The 22,936-nt window shown below is 40.5% G+C and overlaps 1 protein-coding gene across 1 annotated transcript; it reads right to left on the bottom strand.

Annotated features, from left to right (window-relative positions):
- On the bottom strand, positions 1–22,302 carry TXLNG (taxilin gamma). Its single transcript, XM_076356986.1, is given in 11 exon segments — positions 1–843; positions 1,887–1,982; positions 2,519–2,611; positions 5,348–5,422; positions 6,483–6,602; positions 7,979–8,173; positions 8,908–9,078; positions 12,427–12,518; positions 13,227–13,539; positions 21,923–22,242; positions 22,245–22,302. Coding segments are annotated over 11 exon segments (1,854 nt in total). The 3' UTR covers positions 1–522.
- Between the last annotated feature and the right edge of the window lie 634 nt (positions 22,303–22,936).

The following is a 22,936-nucleotide window of genomic DNA, read 5'->3' on the forward strand; positions in this document are numbered from 1 at the left end:
GGACCTTTACTTTTTCATTCATATATACGGAAACATACTAGAGGGGAAAGCTGAGATTTTTTTACTGGCCATTAGACATCCTTATGTAGATAAGTTTACTGGAAAAATTGGTAATCTTTAGTTTACTGAGTGGCAAATCAATGAACAAAACCAGAATGCTGTTCTTTAAACGAAAAGAGTGACATGCTGTCACTATTTTCCCCGGAACGATGTCGTATCTGTACACGGTCTTCCATGACAGTGATTTGTGTCGTGGGGAGGAAATGCACATGCATCCTTTTATGGAAAAATATTTTCTTTTAAAAAATGAGGCAGATGTGCAACACAGTTGTGGAAAATTTATAGTTTAAGCTATTTAAAGCTGCTATGCAGCTTCCTGTACCACATAAGTCCAGTAGTTCTAAGAAAATACAGATATGGTAGAAAAAGTAAGAAAATTTTCACCACAAAACCAAATAGTTACCACCAACAGAGAAAGTTATACACAAAATATATCTCTCAATACAGTGTTTACACTTCATTTTAGTCTACAGATTCAGTGCCAGGAACAGGACTTGTTGAGACAGTCTTTTCGGAACTATTTGCCACACGTGATTCCACATCGGGTTGGATTCCTGGTTCCGTGTCAGTGGGAGTTCCCAGCTCCTCGTGGGAATTGAGTGTGCAGGACTGCAACACCTGCACAGCTAGATCCACATCTGCTTCTCTGAGAGAAACCTGCTCCTTAAGGACTTCCACCTTCTCATTCAGCTCGTTCCTTTCTGTCTGAAGGGCCCTGCATAGCTTCTCCAAACGCTCCAGTTTTATTTGAAAGCCCTTGTATTCTTTATCTCTTACTGTTTTCTGAAGAACAAAAGAACATAAAAGCTCTGTGATCCAACTGCTGGGTTTTTTTTCTTAAATTAATGAGAAGAATCACCACTATTTAATCCTGAATATTAAGTCTTAATTAATCTAATTCCAGCTGCACTAGAGCAAGTTTGCTCAGCATACTTGACCCCTACACTTCAGATGGTTTGTCTAAGCTGGAGTGGCAACAGACACCTTTAGAAACAAGCAATGAGAACTAGATAACCACATAACGCTAATAGTAAGCGAGGGCCGAATATCAGTGAGGATCCTGATATGAAGTCCCATAAAGCAGTCAATTACAACCTAAATAATGGCAACTATAGGGAGCAGAAGGGCATGCAAGTGGGAAATCTACAATCCAGCAGCAGAATCCAGGTCAGAAGGTACCATACTCATGGTTCTCCTAACTAGGCTCCTCAAAAGAACAGAGAAAAAGAAGCAGTGCTGTAGCAGGACCTATATGACCTAGCATGGTTTAGCAAGATCATACCTAATATACTTGAACTAGACATTAGATAGCGTAGGCAGAACTGTACGCCTATGGCCTGTGTGAAAACTGTTTCAGCTCCTCTCTTGCTGGACTACAATTAAGTAATGGCACCTTATGACCTCAAAAGCAGCAGCAATGCAGGAAAGTAACTGATCCCTTAACACACGGGTTATTTCCTTCATGTCAGTCTTGTATATTTAAAATAGATTTCTATTGCAGCACTGATGGAACTTTGCTCAGCATCTTAAAATACAGTCAATTCATTCAGCTTGTATGATTTCATACACATCATCCCACCAATTAAACAGTAAGCAAGGAAAGATCAGGCTGAATTTTTTTTTTGTCACGAGTTTAGATTTATATAGGAGCTTTTTATTTTCCATGTCTGAGGAGAAAAGCACCATTTACACAACAGAAAACGTAAGGTAGACAATCCAAGAAGAGGCTACTGTGTATTATTTCCAATTCTCTGAAACTGAACTGTATGACGTTTGCTAGGATACAGATTCTAGTTTAGCCATACTGCAGCTTAAAAGATAATTACCTCTTCAGCCATTTGCAGAAGAGCCTTGTTGTTGTTTTCCCATTTTGTACGCCACACTATGGTTTCCTTTTCCAGTTTCTTAATCTTCTTTGTCATCTACAAAAGATAAGTAAAAGACTTAATTTTGTGGCTTGCATTGCAACGTAGGTAGGTTTACATGAGTAATTCGACTTCTTAGCGTTACTTTCCAAGTCCAGTTTGAACAAGTTATTTTACAGAAAAGTCCTTCTGCACAAAATCAACGCCACAAATACAGATTCTGCATTCAAAGAAAACGAGATTGATTCTTAGAAACAGACTAGCAACCTTCAAGTACAACTAATAAAAAGCTCCAGGAAAATAAGTTTTAAAACATAAGCACAGCCAAAAAGACCGAGAAGTATTGTATGTCTTTGATAAAACATTGAAATTGGGCTTTAGATATTATGCAAGTATGTCAAGAACCAGAAAAAATTACGTACCTTTCCATAATATGACAAATTCTTATGCCCCATCTTATGATCCAAATTAAATGTCAAAATACTCCATATATTTTCAGAAGGCAAACACTGTTTTAAATTCAAAATGCATCCCACTAAGAGCATGCATTTTTGTATTACTTTTTATGAAACTCTAAGTAATCCTGTAAGTACCTTCTCCATTTCTTGCCTGAAGGTTGTAAAGAGTTCATTGCTTTTTGCCATGGTGGTCTGGAATTCCTCAAACTTATCCATGTAAAGAGAAAGCTGTTGGGAAAGAGGCAGGAACATTAATCTGAACAGCTGTATACAAATACAAGAATATTAAGATACAAGGGAAAATTAAACTCAAAATAGTAGAAGATTAACTTTTTATCTTTTTTATACTATCCTACTATTTCCATTTGAGGAGCATGCAGAGCTTGTCTGAACACGTGCTATTCAAATTATATATGAAAGGAGAGTTCTATGTTTATAGAACAGCAATATATTCTAAAGAAAAAAGGATATTATACTTAATAAAATGTTGCAAGACACAGTTCATCACTATCTCATTTTCCACCAGAAAAAAAAGTCTGTGGACTTTAATATACAGGAAATTCAGCACATGGTTAGTGAAATTAAACTTAGAAAAGACCTATCTTTCCACCACAGCCAAAGCTAACAACTAAGGCTGGGACAAAAAACAAACATGACTGATTCCAGAAATCAAAATACACATTCACAACCTATGAAATCTGCCCAGTGAGCTAAAGTCATAATAAGTTGTCATGGTTTAACCCCAGTCAGCAAACCCCGCCCCAACTGGTGGGAAGGGGGAGAAAATCAGAAGGGTAAGAGTGAGAAAACTCGTGGGTTGAGATAAAGACAGTTTAATAGTTAAAATAAAACAACAACAACAAAATTGTAATGAAAAGGAAAACAGCAAGAGAGAAAAAGAGGAACAAAACCCAGGAAAAATAAGTGATGCAACTGCTCACCACCCACCAACTGACGCCCAGCCCGTCCCCGAGCAGCAGTCACCCACTCCCTGGCCAAATCCCCCCAGTTTATGTACTGAGCATGACGTCACATGGTATGGAACGTTTCTTTGGCCAGTTTGGGTCAGCTGTCCTGGCTGTGCCCCCTCCCAGCTTCTTGTGCACCTGGCCCAGCAAGGGAAGCTGAGAAGTCCTTGACTAGTGTAAGCACTACTTAGCAACAACTAAAACATTGGTGTGTTATCAACATTGTTCTCATCCTAAATCCAAAACACAGCACTGTACCAGCTACTAGGAAGGAAATTAACTCTATCCTTGCCAAAACCAGGACAAAAGTGAATGTTGACACGGAATTCATTTAATAGCGAAAAACATTGCATTTTAACAAGTGCAGAGCATTAACATTCGATACCAGAAAATTTTCTTGCCCTGCACCACAAGGTCAATCATCAAGAAGGAACTGCAAAATATGTTAATTAACATAGTTTTTAACAAAAAAAATAGGTTATGCTTCTTATTAAAACAACTTATACTATCAGCGTTGAGATTTGATGTTCTGAGAATACATGACCATTTACTAGTAACTTCCTTCTCCATTTGAAGAGTAATCAGTTCTCTCAATTCTTACATTGGGGGTTGCAGGACAATACAATTCAGAGCACAGAAATATTGTATTTTCCTCTAACAGTAGATGAAATTTCATAACAGGAATAAGCCTACCTTGTCCACAGTAGATCATGACTCCCTGCCATTATTGTGACTGAATCTTCTAGCTCATCTTATTCTACAAAAAAATCTGTTGGCCCCAGGAAACCACAAACTATACCCATTGTTACTATTAAAAAGCATAACAAAGGCAGTGGGATTTTAAATAAAGGGTAACCAACTTGAAAAAAAAATCATAAAAGACTAAGCGCAGCAAAAAACTATTTGGGAGAATCTGGATATTAATGGGTCCAAGTCATTGGACACCCCAAGGAGGGGTGTGTGTGCCCATACGTGATTACATTTAACTACACACACACACACTTTAAATATAACTGTTGGAAAGCCTGGAAAAGAATTAGATACAGTAAGTGTGAAAAAAGGGCATGAAACAGAGCTTGCAAGGAGACTTAATAGAAAACCTTACAAAACTGAAGCAGTAAGAGGTATGCAACACAAGGAATAGCTACTGCTTCTCAGATGCTGTGTTAGCTGAACCTACCATTTCCCCTTGCCTTACGAGCTGAGCTCACATGTGGCCAATGACTGCGGGTGATCCAGAACCACAGCACAAAAACTGGAGACCATCTCTCCACTCCGAGAGGATTTTGCTGTAGCATTTACAGCGAGAAAACAATTGGAAGATAGTAATTTTTTTGTGGACAGAGACACTCAGATTTAGGTTACTAAACCTGAATGACTAAAGGATAAACATGACATTGCTTGCTCCCAATCCTCCACAACAGGACAGGATGGAAACAGTAAGGACCAAATTCTAAAACCTGCATGGGTAAAAATCTCCACCCAACTCTTTATAGTCACAAAGGCCTCTTATAGCCTGAACAGCTATAAAAAAAGATAAAAATACCTTTGGGAGAGAGAACAACAGTTTCAGAGAAGCCAAGGAATGGTAAAAAAGTAGCCACAATGAAGAGATTCCCAAGCTTTCATACATTCTAGTCTTTGTAGTATTAACACTGTTAATTTAAAAGGATACTAACTCCAGCAATTCAATGGTTAGCACCTTCCAGTAACAGTATACTCTCCAGATGTACTAAACAGCAAGTACAAAATGTCAAGTCTTTACAATTTATACTTCACACTTCACTACTGAAGAGTTACCTATTGGAAATTAAATTTAAGACTTAATTAAAAAAATACCAAGTACTTTTCACAAGTAGTATATTGCATCTGATGAATGACAACATGTAGGTTTTTTTCATATGTTGTGTTACGTTCATTACAATCACAAATCTCTTGGTATTTTTTTTTTTCCCGGTACAACTGTTATTGAAGAGCACTCCATTAAAAAAAATACCTGCTGCTTCAGCTGAGCTTCCTGTTGCTTCATCTGTTCACATTTGTGCCTGGACTCAGTAGCTTCTTTGAGCAGCTAAAAAAAAAAAAGGCAAAAAGCCATATAATTAAGAAAGTACTCCTAAGAATGGCTTAAAGAACTTGACCTATGATGAAAAATGAACAAAGGTTAACATCATCTAAGGGCCATTCAACCATGTTTTCTCACATAGGTTTTTCACTATTGTACTATTATATACATATATATGTACATATATATACATATATACAATTTAAAGCATGTGCTGGCATGCAGAAATTATTTTGAGACATTTTTCTAATTGGTAGCATGAGTCAATGTTTCTATTTCTGTAGCAAGTTTGAACTGCTAAATTTATATGAGTAGTTCATTAATGAACCGTATGTAATTTAACTGTTTTGTAACCGAATTTATTTTCCACCTCCATTTCTTCAGTCACTAATATTACCTTTACAGACTAGTTCAATTTTGCTTCAGTTTTTGATTCCTCTTTGAAGATATTTTCATCAGCTTATGATTCCAAAATTATGTTTTAGTAGTATAGAACAATCCAACGCTGGATGATCATTTTAAGATTATACAGGAAAAGCAAGGCTTTTGCCAAGAAGTTACAGATACATAAGGAGCATTAAAAAAAAAAAAGTCTTCACCTAAGTATTGTTTTTTAAATGGAAGCTAACTTCTTGGAACACTGGAAGTAAATTGCTGGTTATCAACATACAAATAAAACATCAGGAATAGTTCTGGGGACAGACAGTTCAGAAGAGTATATGCTTTACTCTGCTTTTGTTATTTCTTATAGCATAAAAACCGAAGTTACAACTACAAGACAGCAAGAAAGTACCTTTGGTGTTTCCTGGTCTAAGAAAAGTCTAAATGACATCCAGCACATTTGCTGAGAAAATGCAAACAGTAACATTACTTGCCTGTGAATATGGACATTAATATTGTAGGCATCATACACACATAAACAAAATTTAAATCTCAGTCTTGATGTTGAAATCTATCTTAACTTTCAAAAGACAGTCCCCTCAGTTTGCTGTATTTGGTTTACATCATGAAAAGTCTGGTTTGGTGGGTTTTGTTATTTCTCTTAACATACATAGAATTCACTTACAAACTCCCTTTCTCGCTGATGTTTTTCCTCTGCTTCTTTAATAAGTTGGGTAGTTTGCTGAAGTTTGGCATCCACAAGTTGCTGCTGCAGTTCTTTATGTTTGAACACTTTATCAATATGCTAAACAAAGAAAGAAAATTGTATTAGTCAATTATAAACAGTGCACTGGTCAATTAAGGTAAGTGTACGTGTATGGGGAGATACATATTGTTTAGAAGTTTCATGCAAAAGAAAAAGCGGCAAAAGACTTTTACATGCTTTTTTTCTCCCGTTATTGCCATACATTATAGCTACACGTTTTTTGTCTTTCATGGAAGCCAGATGCATATTTTATTAAATTGGTACAATACTGTCAGTCACTTCACACCAGGCGTCTCAAAAATCCTGTAACAATTAGTCTACATCCTTTCTTCTAAAGTTGGTGTGTCTACCTCTAATCCTAACTGTATTTTGTTACATCTAAAAGCTCATAACTAAAAAAGCTCAAAACAAGCAAGGTTTGCAACAATAGTGTATTTGGCTTATGACATTCCACAAATCATTGAATTTTGCAGTCCTACTTCCATACGTAAAGTAGCACAAGGCAGCTTCCTACCTTTTCTCTTCCCCAAATTATCTCATGGTAGATACAAATATTCCATGAGCGCAAGAGGTGGGGAACTAGAGTCTACAGAGAGCTTTCTAACTGATGCAGATTTAAAAAAAACCCAACACCAAAAAACCCCAAACCAGTTGAGAAATTATATTCCAAACCTCCTATGCTAACCAAGAACTAACTAATCTTAGCTGTAGAACTCCTTGAAGCTTAGTTGTCTTTGACAAGGAGAATTAGCTGTTTTCCATTACTGTAGCTTAGACTGGCTAGCTCACATACTGGTGCCAATGAAAGCTAGCTCCGTTAGCCCTAAAATACAGTCATTTCCATGACACCAGTCCAAATATATTCTTAAAGCGGGATAGCTTATTTTGATTCTATGCCAACAAGAGCTACATACACAAAGCAGCTTGCTAAAACCCCCCAACCTTAATGAACCAAAACAAGTAACACAGAGAATAACTCTTATAATTTAGAAGAACTTCAAAGATTAATACATATTTACGTTGGAAATAACCTTTGGAGGCCATTTAGTCCACTCATTTTGAACTTTGATCAGTTCAAAGTCTGATCAGGTTGCTCACACCTTGCCCAGTTGAGTTCTGAATACCTCTAAAGATAGAGATTCCACAATCTCTGGACAACTTATTTCTATTTGACCACTTTCACTGTGAAAGGCTTTTTTCAATGCATCTTGAATTTAGATATGCAAAACCAGACAGGAAAGGCAGATAGTGGGCCAAACAGCTACTTAATTTTTCACAGTAGGGAAGTAAAAAGAATAATTTAAAATACATATACGATGGCTGTAAAGTATTAGGGTTTTTTCTCCCTTTTAAATAATTATCTGAGCCTTACAGTCAAGGAACTAACAATCCCATTAGAAGCATAATGTAAGCACCTCTTCTCGCAATGCATACTGCTCAATGAGTTTCTTCAGTTTTTCCCCCAGTTCAATATTTTCCTGACGGAGCTTGGCATTATGTATACCATGCTGTTCCAGTTGAGCCTGAATTTCATTCAGTGTAATCTGGAAGTGCGCAGTCGCTTCTTTCCGTCTTTCTTCTTCTTCACGCGCTTGCTGTATGTTTTCATCCTTTTATGAGAGAGTATTAACATGTTCAAACCAAACCATGCACCTTTTTCCTATTTTTTGAGTCAGAAACAATGGTAATATTCACTTCTGATGAGTTTCAAGTTCTAGAGTGCTAGAGTTAATATAAGCCACAATCATAATATGCTACGCTGACTACCCGTATGAAGTGCATGGAACAAAGAATCTAGAAATTCCAAAACTTTTAGAGAATCTTGTCCTTACCACTACCAACATTACTCAGAGGCTGGTATTCTAAGATGCTACATGAATACCTCTGCAAGCGTAAGAATTGCCCAGATGTCAAAAAACAGCATTGATACGATAATGAAAGTTCCTACAGTGATCACAGATAAGAATCTCTTAGCTTTCTTCCATTTCACTCCCATCCATTATATTCTGACAGAATTAAGCCTTTTTTGATACCCTGCCATTTCATGCTGCTGTTATTTCACTTGTGCTATTTTTTCCAGCAGTCATCAGCCCTGCTCCCAGAAACAAATATGGCAAGATCACATACTTCAAGTACTATGACCTAGGAACCAGTTTGAGGGGAAAAAAAATAGTTCGAGTTGAACTATCCCCATATTCTTTACCTTAAAATCAAGTACACTTATGCCACATGCCACTCATCTTCTGCAGGTACAGGTAATAGGCAAAGTGGTAAGGAAAAAGCAGCAATCAATAAGTAAGATTTCCACCACCACTGGCACCGTAGTTTATGGAAATGAACTAACCTTCAAAGTCTTGTTATGACGCTGAAGCTCCCGACAGAGAGATTCCAGTTTGCTACGTGCCAAAATGGCCTTGCTATGCTCACTCTGCAAGTGGACTTTCTCCTTCACAACTTGCGCTTGCTTCTTCTGCAGTATCTTCATCTGCTTTTGAACATTCCGGCTCTCCTCCAACTAACATTAGAGAGTATATTTATTAAATAAACATGGGCGAAACTATCTTTATGCATCTAGATGAGAAGACTGAACAAACTTTTAAACATTTCAGATGAAAGCAAGGAAGTCAAATAATTTCATTAAGACCCCCGAGTTCATCTTAAAGAGTAACTCCCATCATCCTACAGACAATTCTAAATGTGTAAGGACAGAAGATGAAAATATACAAATTCCAACTTAACAAACATTTGCCTTTGAGGAACAGGGACCATGGACCTGTTGACCACGGGCTATCAGCTTGCATTCAGTTACAGGGGTAGGACTAGCCCTGAGAAAGGAGGATGTGGCAGATACAATTAAAAGCCAGCTGAGACTGGCTTTTCAACAAGTCACAACTTATTCCACTCTCTTATCTGTAAGGTACACACAGCTGTTTATCCAACAGGTCTTGTTTTTACTATCAAAAAGAAAAACCCACTGAACTGTGTACAGAGTTCTTTCTTGTCAGCAGGAGCTCCTACCAGAGGAAGCAGTAATTGATACAAGTTTGTAAAATGCTAAGGTATTTCAGAAAGGAACAGATACAACCAGCAGCCCTGACAAATCAAGTAGAGTACTATTAAAGCTGCACGGCCCAGGCTTTGATAACTTAAGAGATCTGTAGTCTCAACCATTTGAAACAAACTTTCAATTCTATTTCCTTTAGGCTGTTTAGATGGTAGATGACAGCGTTAAACTTTGTATACAGTGCTGACTTCAAAATATATTCTATGAATACCCACTGAATGGAAGTTTCTTGCTTTATCTAGTTGAGAGTAAGTTCCATAACACATAATTTTTGGGCTCCCCGAGAAACCACATTATTTAGAGACTGTTCTGTTGTAAAGAAGGTAACAATGTTAAGTGTAACACTGCTCCTTATTAGATAGTGCCTCAGCCTCGGGACACCACCGGAAAAGAAGGCTGGCAACGAGGAGCATCACCATGACAGAGAAGAATGCAATGCTGGTTTTCTGAAAGAGCTCAAAATAATGCTGAAGCACAGAAGAAAGAATAAAGTTAAGGACCTCCATGACAACAGTACATTAAATGTATATTTAATCTAGTTTAGAGAAAAGGAATGTTACGGAAATGTTTTTATATCCAAACATAAAAAGCCCTTTTCTTGGGTGGTCAGAAAAAAGACTTCAAGCAGCTGTGCTGTTTGCATACCTACAAAACTTCAGGCCTGTAAAAGTATGCCAGTGTGAGACATATCACCAAGGATGCAAACCTTCCTGCATCACAAATTGATCTCCTGATAGATTCCAAATTAGGAAAAAAAAAAAATTGTGGAAGATCTTTTGCCAGGAGAGAGGCATTCCTACCTTTATTGTACAGTCCTTTTCATGAGACACCACTGAAAAACCTGACAGTGAGCTTTAAAGATGATGAATCTTTAAAAAAAGAAAAAAAGCATTGTAGGTGCACTGTCATGAACAGTTCAAACCTCTGCTGGCATTAAAGCTGACACCTATGCCAGTGGTTCACCACCACTATCATGAAGAAAAGAATGCATCTTAAAAGGAACACAACCAGATCCAACCTAAACTTTTTAAGGGGAACAGAGTACCTCTAAGACTCATTCAGCTAAAATGGAGCTACTGTTAGACCCGGACAAGCTCCCACCCAACTTCCCAGCAGTTCTGAGCATCACAGGGAAAGCAACTGGTTTTCTAGGATGGTGGCTATCTACGGACTGTGAATGCTTACTCTACCTATAGACTATCGATCCTCTCCTGGGAGGGGAAAAAACGTGACGCAAACACGTCTCTCCTGATTGCCAAGCTTCTTGAAGGAAATTACAATTCATTTGGTCTAGCTGTTCCCTAATTGTTTTGAGATCTTTCCTTCAACAAGAAAACTCAAGTGAAGATGGTGCAGACTGTTTCCTTTTTGCAGAAGCGAGGAATTCATGCCAACCTAGCTCCTCATGCAGGCCATCATCATCACCACTGTGATTTGACATGGGAGCTGTTTGCTCAAATAGAAAAGGTATCACATGCACAAGCAATTGCTCATAAGAACTAACTCATTTACTGCATTTCTCTCACAATATCAAGCTCATTTTTAGGTGGGCTCCCCACCCTTGAGTTGCACTATGGAAGTATTATTGTTTCTCATTTAAATGAAAGTGACTTCTTAGAGAAGCTGCTGGTTCTGAAGGAAATTCACTCATGTGAACAAGAGCATGCAGGTGAGAGAGCAAGGAAAACAAAGCAAAAACATAACAGACCTCCAAGGAGGACTCTGGATTTCCTAAACAGAACTAATCTAAGTCTATTCTTAAGTAATTAGTATTGCCTCTGTGAGTAAAAAGACTACCTGCTAGCTCACCCTCAAAACTCTGGAGACATTATTAATCTCAAAGGAAAAATACACTTATTTCAGAAGTTATGCCATGTTGTGCAGCCATTATATCATTTTCAGAAACATTTTCATATATGATACACTTGACATCCACAGAAGGCAAATCCTATGCTTTTTTTAAGCTATTAAGTTATTCTCTTTAGTTCCGCATTCATTTTATATCTACAAATATGGTGGGAAAACATGTACACAGTATTTCCAGTCTTTCCATTCTTGTCTGTCCCTCTCAAGATAAACAAGTGAAGCATTTTTGTCTCCAAGCACATTCTGAAAAGTCACCTTCTGAGCCTCCCCCCCTCCCCCCCCCCGTTTTGCCATCAATTTAGAAAATAAGTTATCATTTCTCCTACTTGGGGTGGGAATGCACTTTATGATCAGTTACTGCTAACATTTTGCCTTTTTGGTTTGTTACTGAAGAAATGTATACTTTTCTATCCATTCCTTTGCATGATCAGAAAGCACAAAGCAAATTTAAACTTAGATCTTTCCAACTTCCCCTACCTCCCAAAAATCACTACGGAGTTAAGTATAACTGAACGTTTTTTCCCCCCTCAAATCTCGTTATCACGCTATGTTCTTTCCCTTTATCCTAAAGGGCGTAAATTATAAAATGCTAGCACAAAAGCATTATCAACAGACAAAGCCTAAGAAAATAATTAGCCCCAAAAGATACTCTTAGCTTTTCTGTTAATCCTAATGTTATGCTTCAGCACCAAGTTATCAAAAAGTTATCATAACCTATTTTTACTTTGGATTTAGGCAGTCATGTAGAAGTGAAATGACTACATGCAAGTTTGGCTGAAGCAATACTCATAATAAGCCTGAGTGTTTGGGGTTTTTTTCCTACCAACACTGTGAAACATTCAAAATTGTTAACTGTCCTGTATTAGAAGTTCCTGCATTCCACAGTTAATATTAACACATGAATAACTCCTGCTATCTTTACAAATTACTTACCAGATCAGCATACTTCTTGCACAAAGCTGCCAGCTTTTCCTCTGGAGTAGAAAGTGTGTTCAAGGCTTGCATTAATAATAGCACTTCTTTTCCTATGAATTGGATGAAAGACAACCATACTGAGAAAAAACACACCAGAAAAGCAGCCCGTCTTTAGAAGTAAAATATAGAACCATGAGAAATTAGTGTGAGTTAAGTTGTTCTCTGGTTTGATAGCTGCCTAATCCGAACGGATGACAAATGGGAAGTCATCACAGTAAGAATAAATTTGTCTTGCCTATGTGCCATTACACAACTTGGATAGCAAAAGTTACTTTAACCTTAAAACCACAAAAATATTTTTGTTTTATAATTTATAATAGCACAGATAAAGAAAAATCTGAGAGAGTGAAATTTAAAAGGTTAAATTTTGCTAATAAAGGATAGTCACACAAGTGTTTTTAATAAGCCTTTGGAATTTAAATATCAGCAGTGCTTTGGTAGCATTGCACACTGCAATCCCAAATTTAAAAGTTAATCCAACAAGCGGAAAGTTAAAAAAGCTGATTAGTGGTTACCACATTATTATTATTATTATTATTAAAGTTCCTGTAAAAATAGCACTACCAGCGGAAGGATTCTTACATATGCATTAAGAACTGTCTTTTCCTAAGCAGAAGTACACATTTTCTCAGAATATCCTGTTAAAGATGACAAGTTTTGGCTACAAAGTAAACTTTAGACAAAGACAGAGAAAATGCATAGCTATTTTACAAAAATATTAAAGCCATTTAAAAATCAAAATGCCAAAGAGAACATACCCAAAGTTTTCTCTTTGTGCTTTTCACCCTCTGGATCTTGTTGGCCATCAGGTGGATCAGTACGGACTTCTTCTCTCCCAGGAGTCTCCTCACGAGACTCTTGAGAGCAGCACATGGACCCCGGGTGCTTTCTGTTCTTTGTGATATACTCAGCCTCTTCCAATGCCCCCGTGTTTTCAAGGCTGTTACAATTGGACTGCACATGCTGCAGTGCTGTATCAGACAATTCATTGCACTTGCTGTTCACCAGCTTATCCTGGTTATTCATTCCCATCTCCTGAGATCCAGCATCTTCCATTGTACCACCAACGAACTACAGAAGGGAAAGGAAGAAGTGGAAGCAAACAGTTAAGCAACTGTACTTAAAATGAAGACTTCCACCTTTCTTTTACATGGACAAATAAGAGTAAGATTCCACCGTCATTCAAGTTGATCAAGTCAAGTCGATACTCACTGTTAAGACAGGTGTATCAATAACTGTAGACAGAATGACCCTAAAGAGCGATGAAGAAAACAGCACACAACAGCCCAAAATATTAATTACTCTATTATGAAACAACTTCGATACCTCGTCATTGCAAAACCATTCATACTCTACAAATTAAAAGTTCACATGGAAATCTGTTCTTAATGCTCCAAAACTAACTGGCTATCATCTCAGCTGTTAAAGCACACAATCTTAAATGAAAACATTTCTCCCTCACAGTTCTTAAAAATGTATTTCACAAATCAACACTAAGTATACTAAATCTAAAACTCAGCAAGAGTTTAACTAAATTTATGTACTGTTATATGAAAAATAAGGTACAGAAATTGAGAGAGGAGGACACCATTATTAAAAACAACTTTATTAGGTATCAGTTTCAGAAAACGGGAAGATACCAGTTTTGAAATAATTCAAGAGACATACTGAAAGAAAGAGGGGGGGGAAATTAACCTGCTAGAAGTCTAAAGAAATCCAGAGAAATACATTGTTTTGATAACATACACAGGGTAAGAGTTTAAACTACTTCAATCAGAATGCCAAATACCATTGTCAGCTCATGACTGGAGAAAATCTGTTGTTATAACAAGAATGACAAACGTGACCAGGAGCACATCCATTTTTGAAATGTTAGAATTCACATCTATGATATCATCAAAAAAGTGAATATTAACTGGCTTCAGATTTGGAGTCCTACTACCTATGATTTTTAACAATACATTATTTCTGCTCAAGCAAACAGAGCTTTCTCGAAAGATTTCTTAAACCCCGAAATGTTTAATCATTTAACCAAAAAGTTAAACATCACCAGTGTTTTAACACTGCAGCGATATGTCCATATTTTGGAGCAGAACAGCTGATGATACCACTCTATAGCTTATTAAGCAGCTCCTCTCTCCATCACCAGAACAACATTCTCAATTTCTAGAAACATATAAGGCTGATGAGAACTTCAAGGGTGTTTGCTTGTTTTGTCACACTACAGAGGCTGGGACTCAGGACAATACTTGGAGGTGATCGGGTATTTTTTTCCCTGTCCATTCACAATCCTGCTATACAATGTGGATACATAGTTAAAAGTATGATAAGCAGAGCTGAACTCACTTTACTGCCCAAGTAAAGTGATCGTTCTCATTGATTTATTGTCAGTGAAAGTGAATTTCCTTAAAAAGTCACAAGGAATTATAAAAACAGGGCTTGTTTATATGCTGAGCTATGCTGTTTAAGCACAAATTAATTTCAGATTATCTTATATTTTAATATTAAAAATACGCTAATTCTTAAAGCCAGGAGTTTGCACTGGGTTTTATATTCTGCACAGATGGACCGTTTTCCTCTTCAAAAGGAATTAGCCAACATCAAAGGAATGCAGCCAACACTAATAATATATTGTGAGATATATTTCAACTCCCAATTTGTTCAGCACGCTTGGAAGAGTTATTTAAAAATCGTTAAACAAACATGCATTAATATTGTAAAAAATATCTAACAGCTTAGTTGTTCTCTATACTGAAAGCAAGTCCCTTGGTTTAGGCCTTATCTCAAGGCAGACTCATTCTTGAGAAGATGGAATTCGTACAATACCTTTCACAAAAGACAATAAGCTTTTTAACTGCAAATAATCTGTATAGACATTAAGGAGCAACTTTCGACTTATCAAGGAAGATTCACTTTGCACTGCTCTTTGCAAGTGTGGAAATGATGCACCTGCTTTACGGACAAATATAAACACACTGCAGTTTTATCATTCTCCGGTCACGTCAGACAAGGTACTTGATACTGCATTACCTTTTCAGGCATTTAATAGAATTGCTGTAACAAATAACCAACACCAACATTTAACAGTTGACTTTTGAGAGCTGCAAAATGCATTTTTTTTTTCTTAGGTTGTCTTAAACTGTGGGGCTTCCACTGGCATGTGAAAGGCTTACCCCTCCAATTTTAGGGTCAGTAAACAAACAAGAGATGCTTGTTAAAGAAGGACAAGAGATGTGAAAACAGCAGAGCTCACTTAACCTTTTTGTAGGTACCAATGGTTGAAACCATGGCACAGATCTTCTCTAAACACCATGATTCATACAGAAGCTGAAGATACTGTGTCACATTACATCGACAAGACAGGAAAGATCAGAGGTATCTGAACACAACAGGATACCAGAGTAGGACTGCGGTATCAACACAACAGCTGAAACTTGCAGTTTTTCCATCACACAGAACATGAACTTCCGATTCAGATCCTTGTGGCTGAAAAGCCTGGCAAAAGGTAGGGAAAGTCTGCTCTACTCTCAAAGTTTCTGGTTTGGCACGGTATTTCCAGACTTTCTGAAATCCGTAAACAGACTCAAAACTTTCTTTTTGAAAGCAGAGCACAAAATTGCCAGGAACTCCAACAAGCGGCTGAGAAGGCCTGACTGGCTGTGGTTACACGCTGAACAGCAGCAGTGCCCAAACAGCTCTCTTGCTATCATTTCATTCCCCTTTTTCATACCCCCCCTCTGTTGTGCTAGCCACAACATTCGTGCAACTTGTTCTGACACAGTTTATAGCCAGATCAGTACCTCAACCCAGTTCACTGCACAGCAACAGGCAAGCCTGCCAACCAGAAGTGCTAGCACGATGGTTGGAAAGAAGCCAAAGCACGAGAGTCACAAAAAAAAAAGTCAGTCTAATCACAGCCAGAGCAGAAGGAACTAAACAAAAAATACCTTATCCTCGCCACAGGTACGCAGTTAACATTGACTACGGAGGTACTCGAACACCGTCAGCAAGACGACGTTCATGAGAAGCACTGCTTCAAATTTAGACAACCCAGAAGTTTTCACTGGTTTTCATCTGAGAAAATTCTGCCGTTTCTGGGGAAAAAAAGAACAACTACTGGCAGGGGCATACCTGTGACCAGTAAGTCACGAAATGCCCACCTCCACTAGCAAACCATCACAGTAACCTAAACACCTGTCAGTTCAGAGCTGGCAATTCACATGCATATTCCAAAGCATCTGGAAGTTTCACAGAGTGAACATCACCACCTCATTAATTCAGCAGAGCTTTTTGTAGAAGTCGAATTAGGTGTCAGTCCAATTCTTTACTGCCAATAATAATTTCTCAACTCTGAGTATTCTCTATCCTTCGTCAAAAAACTTACAAGGATTTTCAGAACTTCGGACTCATTCTCCAGAGTCTAACAGAGAAGGCAGAAATAACCTATCAGAATACCAAATTGAAGAAAAAGGTTTCTGTACAAGTGTCTTGTACATCTCAAATATATTTGAAATTAATAGCGATGGTGAAAACTACAGAACTTGTCAACCTTTTTGTTTTCCAGTGAACATTGAACAAATCCAAGCTTACTGACAAGCAAGCATGCTCCCTGCAAAACCAAAGCTCAGTGTGGCAGTAGACAGTTTTTGTAATAATATCCAATTTTCTTACCTTAAATACAATTAAAAATGGGTGACCACAGGCTAGAATACTGTATTCAAAGAAGTGGTTCTACCAGCAGCTAGAACAACCTGATAACATACAAAAAATAACTAAAAAAACCTAATCAAATTCTGTCAAGTTGTAGTCCGTAAGTTCTAGCAAAACTGACAGTAGTGGCACAACATACTAAAATTCTAATGTATTTAACCTAGATGAGAAAGCATTTGTTTCCATTTTAAACAGAGAACACAAACACGAATAGCTAGATGACTTCCTGATTATGATTAACAAAGAATTTTCTACATTAGCTCTCACTTTAGATATTAAAAACATAACCAGAAGTCTAAACAGCCTTCTTACACTCAATTTTATTCTTAAAACACTTTAACTACAGATAGTTTCAGATTTGATCTGTATCAAGCTTCAAGTTGGAGTATAGCAATACTAAACATCACATTGAGAATGTTAAGTACTAAACCATATTAGTATCACTGAAATTGCCCCCCCTTACTGAGACAATGGTCAGAACAACCCCAACTATTACCTCTATCTTTTCAAATGCGTGCTCATCAGACGAGTGAACTTCTCAGTTTAACATTCCAGCCAGAACAGAGCACTTCCAACAGCACATTGTGTAATAGCGCTGATTCAGTACCGACTGAATAAAAACAAAACAAAGCCACCCCACCAAAGACCTTCTACTGAAATCACCACTACCTTTTCTAGCTGCTACCACGCTCTCTCAGCTTCCAGCTGGCTTCCAACCGGCTTTAATGATAGGTGGCTTAGAATCTGACGGACCAGAATTAGATTGTTACATACCTGGAAAGATTTTTAGTCAGAGACAAAAAGGGTATGTTGCACAGATAATGTGCCACTTCATAAGATCACAAAATTATTTATCAAAATTCAAAACTCTACCATTAAAAAATAAGATACTTGCCACCTACCTAGCTGTGAAACCAGCTATTACAAGACAATGACATTTCTGAATAAGCATATAATCTTCAAGCTATTTAAGACAGAGTTACAGGCCAAACAACTTGAGGATGCCTGTAGGAAAATTACTGGTAACATTGCTTCTGTTCACCCCAAAGCTTTCGTTCAGCCTTCTGCTCTGTTCTCTCAACTTGTACCTTGATCAAAAAAGGTGCACATCAGGAAAACTCTACCTTACTTCATACCTAAAAGATGAGAGTACAAGACAGGTATCCTATTTTTGAAACTGGCTATGATCACAAGAGCCTAAGCCAACTTTACTTCAAACAGTACTTCAAACAGTACTGCTTCAGTAACATGTGCTGCACATAAGGACAAAACAGACACCTAGGCAGAACTTATCCCACCATGCCAAAATGTATCATGACAGATTTATTTTTTTGGTCTAATACCTACAAGAGTCTGTAACATGCAGTGTTACCTAAAATATACTGTGCTTATTATTGGTACTGTGTGTACTAAAGTACCTATATTTTATACTCCTGCACATACACATACTCAATCTTTCCCTAAAACACCTGAAAACACCTCTCTGTACCTTTTATTAAAAGAAACCATCATTAGTAGCTACACCAACATCCTCCTTCTCCTATATGTTAGCAAATTACCCTAAAAAAATAAGCACTAGCATTAATCTATCAAAACATCTCCTACATTCCCCAAAGTAGCAGCTGGCCTGTACTGTGAAAAGACTCTTAGAACCTTAGCCTTTGGAATTGCTCATACTTTCAAAAAATATCCTGGAAGCTCTAGAACAAACATATGTATGTAAAACAGATCTTCACAACTGTAAGACAACCTAAATATACAAGAAAATACATAATCATTTGTTCAGTATCAGGCTCCAGAAAAGACCATTTGAGTAACATCGTTCAGCTGACTACATTTTCAAACTTATCGCACATGCAACTGGACATAAAAGCCTTATACCCCTTATCCTGACCAATTACATAAAAAAATATTGTGGCAAAAAGTATGTAATTTATCATAAATGTTTATGGTTTATAACAAATTTTAGGCTTCCTGCATCCCAGCAATTTACTTTTACCTGTTAACACAGGAAAACTTACTTTGAAAACATGTGTAACATACTTTTCCTCAGCGCAGATACTCAAGAAGCCTTCATTTAACATGACTGTATTGTGCTGAAAAATCAGTCATTCTCGGTAGTAATTTTATTCATGACTTCTCCATAAAAACTACCATTTTGGGATGTCACAAAATTTGGGTTTGAATTTTATAGCAGGTAGACCTTCATCCACTGGTCTAGACACGGTAATTCAGGTGCTTGTGATCACAAGACTAGCTTATTAAGGTTATTTCTCCATGCAATACTTCTCTATACTGTGCTCACTGACCTAAATGATCACTCAGTCTACTTACACCTCTCTGAAAACCTGCCGGCCTCTGAGGTGGCTTCCCCGCTGAACTAAGATCTTAGTTCTGAGATCAGAAAAGTAATTTCAAACAAACATTTCACCCTGTTCCATCATTACATTAAAAATTATGTTCTATTTACTTTCAAAATACTGGACAGAGGCACCTGCAGTATTGCTCATCATCAGTTTCAAAGCATTGCAAGGTTAGAAGTCCCAACACAGCAGGAAGACGATTAAGAAATATCTGCTTGGGAAATCTGTATTTTTTCTTTATAAAAGTCAATACAGAGTCAGTGTCAGTAGAATCCCACTATTAATACTGCTGGCCTTACATTCAAGATACGGTCTTTGATATTGCTTCAGACACTTACATTCTCACATGACCCCTGCTTACGGTCCTTACTTTTTTCTGTTACTCTTTCCATGCTTCTTGCTCTGTCTTTCAGTGCCCTCGTGACACAGAAGACATTCCTGCTTTTAAAAGTAGCTTTTTTATTTACCTCAAACATAATTTCAAAGGGGAGGGAAAAAGAAAAAAAAAAAAAAGAGGTTGGGTTTGTATCATTTTTCTTCTCTGTGCTCTGCAAAAAGATTAGAAAGATCTCTTCCCTGTTTTAGCTTAAAACATTAAAAAACACTTCCTGTAATCCTAGCAAAAATTTAACTGGGTGAACCCAAAGCTTAAATGGAAACTTTCAGTGCATTTACATGCAGGGCAAAGTGCTGCACATTTCACCAGCCCTTTTTTAATGCAAGCATCTGAGACAGGTGCTAATTAAGAAAACATTTAACATAACATGAATCACTTCCGCCAATGAGGTTTCACTTCCTCTTTACTATAAACCTAATAGTTTTCTAGTCATCCACAGCACGTTTCTGGAAAAAGCAGGGTAGACAAGTTCTGAATTCCCAATGCAAACAAGTCACAAGGAACCTAAAATTAAAGAACCTCCCGTGTACCAAGGCAGGGGGAAGGAAATCCGCAAGAGATTGCTGAAGGATTTTTAATTCACAAAAAAAGTTCAAAGTAAAATTTGCTTAATAGTCCCTGCCACATTTCACCTATTTTAAACGTTAAATTCCATTCGACTGTGGGTATATGAAATAACATGGAGATACTGGTTTGTTTGGGGGTTTTGTCTGGTTTTTTTTTCTTTTTTAAAACATCATCATCGGCTTTCATAGCAGACACTAAAGTTACTTACAAGTCACTTCCTAGTAAAAAACTTCAGAAAACACACAGCAGAAGGGATGTTTTTTCATTGAGGAAAACTAGCTCCACAACCTCCTAAATCTCTCTCCAACAGCCAAAATAAACAACCACCACCACAAAGTTACTATTTCTGGGATGCTATTTTCCTTTATACCACAGAAAAAAGTTACCACACAAAAAAGCCACTTGAATTTATGTAAGGACACAGGATGAGATGCTAAAGCGGCACATGGGATTACCAAGGCGGTTCTGTCACATAAACAGCTATGCGCTGGTGATATTACATAGAGGAGCTGAATTACAGCACATTCTAAGCCTTCGCTGTTGGGTGCCCAAGCACACGTATTTCAGGCTTTTCCTACACGGACAGGCAGCCGGCAATTACTGTAACGTCACCGAGGACACCAGGACACCGTTGCTTTCGGTGTCGTTTCGGCAGAGGAAGGGAAAAGAGAGAAAAGGCCATTTTTTTACCTATTTCGGAGGGTAAGGAAACACTCCCGCCGCCCCCGCACCCCCACCGCCCCGCGGGCGGGCAGGGCGAAGCCTCCGCTCCTGCCAGGTGTGCCTCGCACCTCAGCCCACTGCCGGTAGCGGCGCCGGGGCCGCCCGACGCCGCCGGGCCGCGGCCCCTCCGCCGGCGGGGGACACGCGGGGCCGCCCGGCGGGGCCGCCCGGCGGAGCCCCCCCAGGGGAGGCCGGCGAAGGCCCCCAAGGCCGCCCAGACCCCGGCCCGCGCAGCGGCGGGCGCGGCGGCCCCCCGCCCCCCCCCCGCCACCGGGCCCCGCCACGTGCCACCGCGCGCGCGAGGCAGGGGCCGCCCCGCCCCCGCCGCGCTCCCCGCGGGCGGCCGGCCGGCCGCAGGGGGGAAAGGGGGGAGAGACAGCCCCGGCCCCCGCGAGGCGATCGCGGTTCCCCGGGGGCGATGCCGAGACGCCCCCCGACACACACCCGCGGCTGCAGCGACGGGTCCGCTGCCGGGGGAAGCGGAGAGCAGCCGAGGCTGGCCTGCCCGGCGCAGGCTCCCGAAGGCGGGGGAGGCGGCGGGGGCGCTGCCTGCCCCAGCCCCGAGCGCCCGGGCTGGCCGAGCGCGGAGGCCGCATGGGGACGGGGGAGGCGGGGAACGAGGCGCCACAAGCCGGCGGGGCGGAGAGGGGAAGGGGAGCACCCTCCCCTCGGGCCCGGCTGCGCGCCGCCTCACCTCCGGGCTGCCGCTCGGGGCCGCCGCCGCCGCCTCCTCGCCGCTGTGGCTCTGGCGCCGGCTCCGTCCCGCCGCGCTGCCGCTGCTGCCTCCTCCGCGCGCTGCCTCCGCTCCGCGCGTCGCCATGATGTGACGGCAGCATCCAAACAAGCGGCCGAACCGGGGGACACCGGAAGCTCTCCCTGCGGGCCCGCCCCTCCTCCCGACGACAGCCAATCGCCGTGCAGCCCTCTGCCCCACGTGGGAGATTTGCGCCCTCCCTGCCCGCCGCTCCCGCCGGGGCGGGCGGGGTGGAGGAGTCACTCGTGGGCTCCCGGAGAGGGGCGGACTGCGCTTCCCAACCTGCTCCCCGCAGCGACGCAGCCGCCCGGCCCCAGCATGCGCTGCGCGGCTCCCCTGCGCTCAAGCCTGAGCAGGGCCCGCCGGGAGCGGTAGTCCGGTCTGCCGCGGGGCGTGCCGGGAGATGTAGTCCCGCCGGCTCGGGCCGGGGTGGGGGAGGGGCCGCAGACACACAGCGTTATTAACGGCCGGCCACCGAAGGAAACTTTGCCCCCTCCCTGCCTCGAGCTTTATTCCGCCTTCCTTGTGGCTGTTACTGCATGCGTCATCGCTTTGAAGACGCGGCCAGCTCAGCGGCGTGGCCGTGGCCGTGGCGGGAGGCCGAGCGCGGGGTGGTTCCCGCGGGCCGTCCTCGGGCGGCGGCCGCGGGGCGGCGGAGCCGCTTCTCCTGAAGAAAAAGCGGGACGTCTGTCGGGAAACCGAGCTGCGCAAGGAAGGTTTTGCCAGGAACCGCTGTGCGCGTGTGGCCGAGGCCGGGGCTGCCGGCGGCGCAGCCGCTCAGGCCGGCGCGGCTGGAGAAACCGCCTCGCGTCCTAAGCCCTTCTGGTGGCGGGGGCGAAGCGCTGCGGCCCTCGCCTCAGCCAAAGCCCTTCTCCTCCCCGCGTGGCTCCCGCTAGCGGGAAGGCTGCTAGGGGCTTACGGATTGCCCCTCAAAAGCGAGGATGGCGACGCAGG

The sequence above is a fragment of the Aptenodytes patagonicus genome, chromosome 1 (genome assembly GCF_965638725.1).
Source record: "Aptenodytes patagonicus chromosome 1, bAptPat1.pri.cur, whole genome shotgun sequence".
NCBI lineage: Eukaryota > Metazoa > Chordata > Aves > Sphenisciformes > Spheniscidae > Aptenodytes > Aptenodytes patagonicus.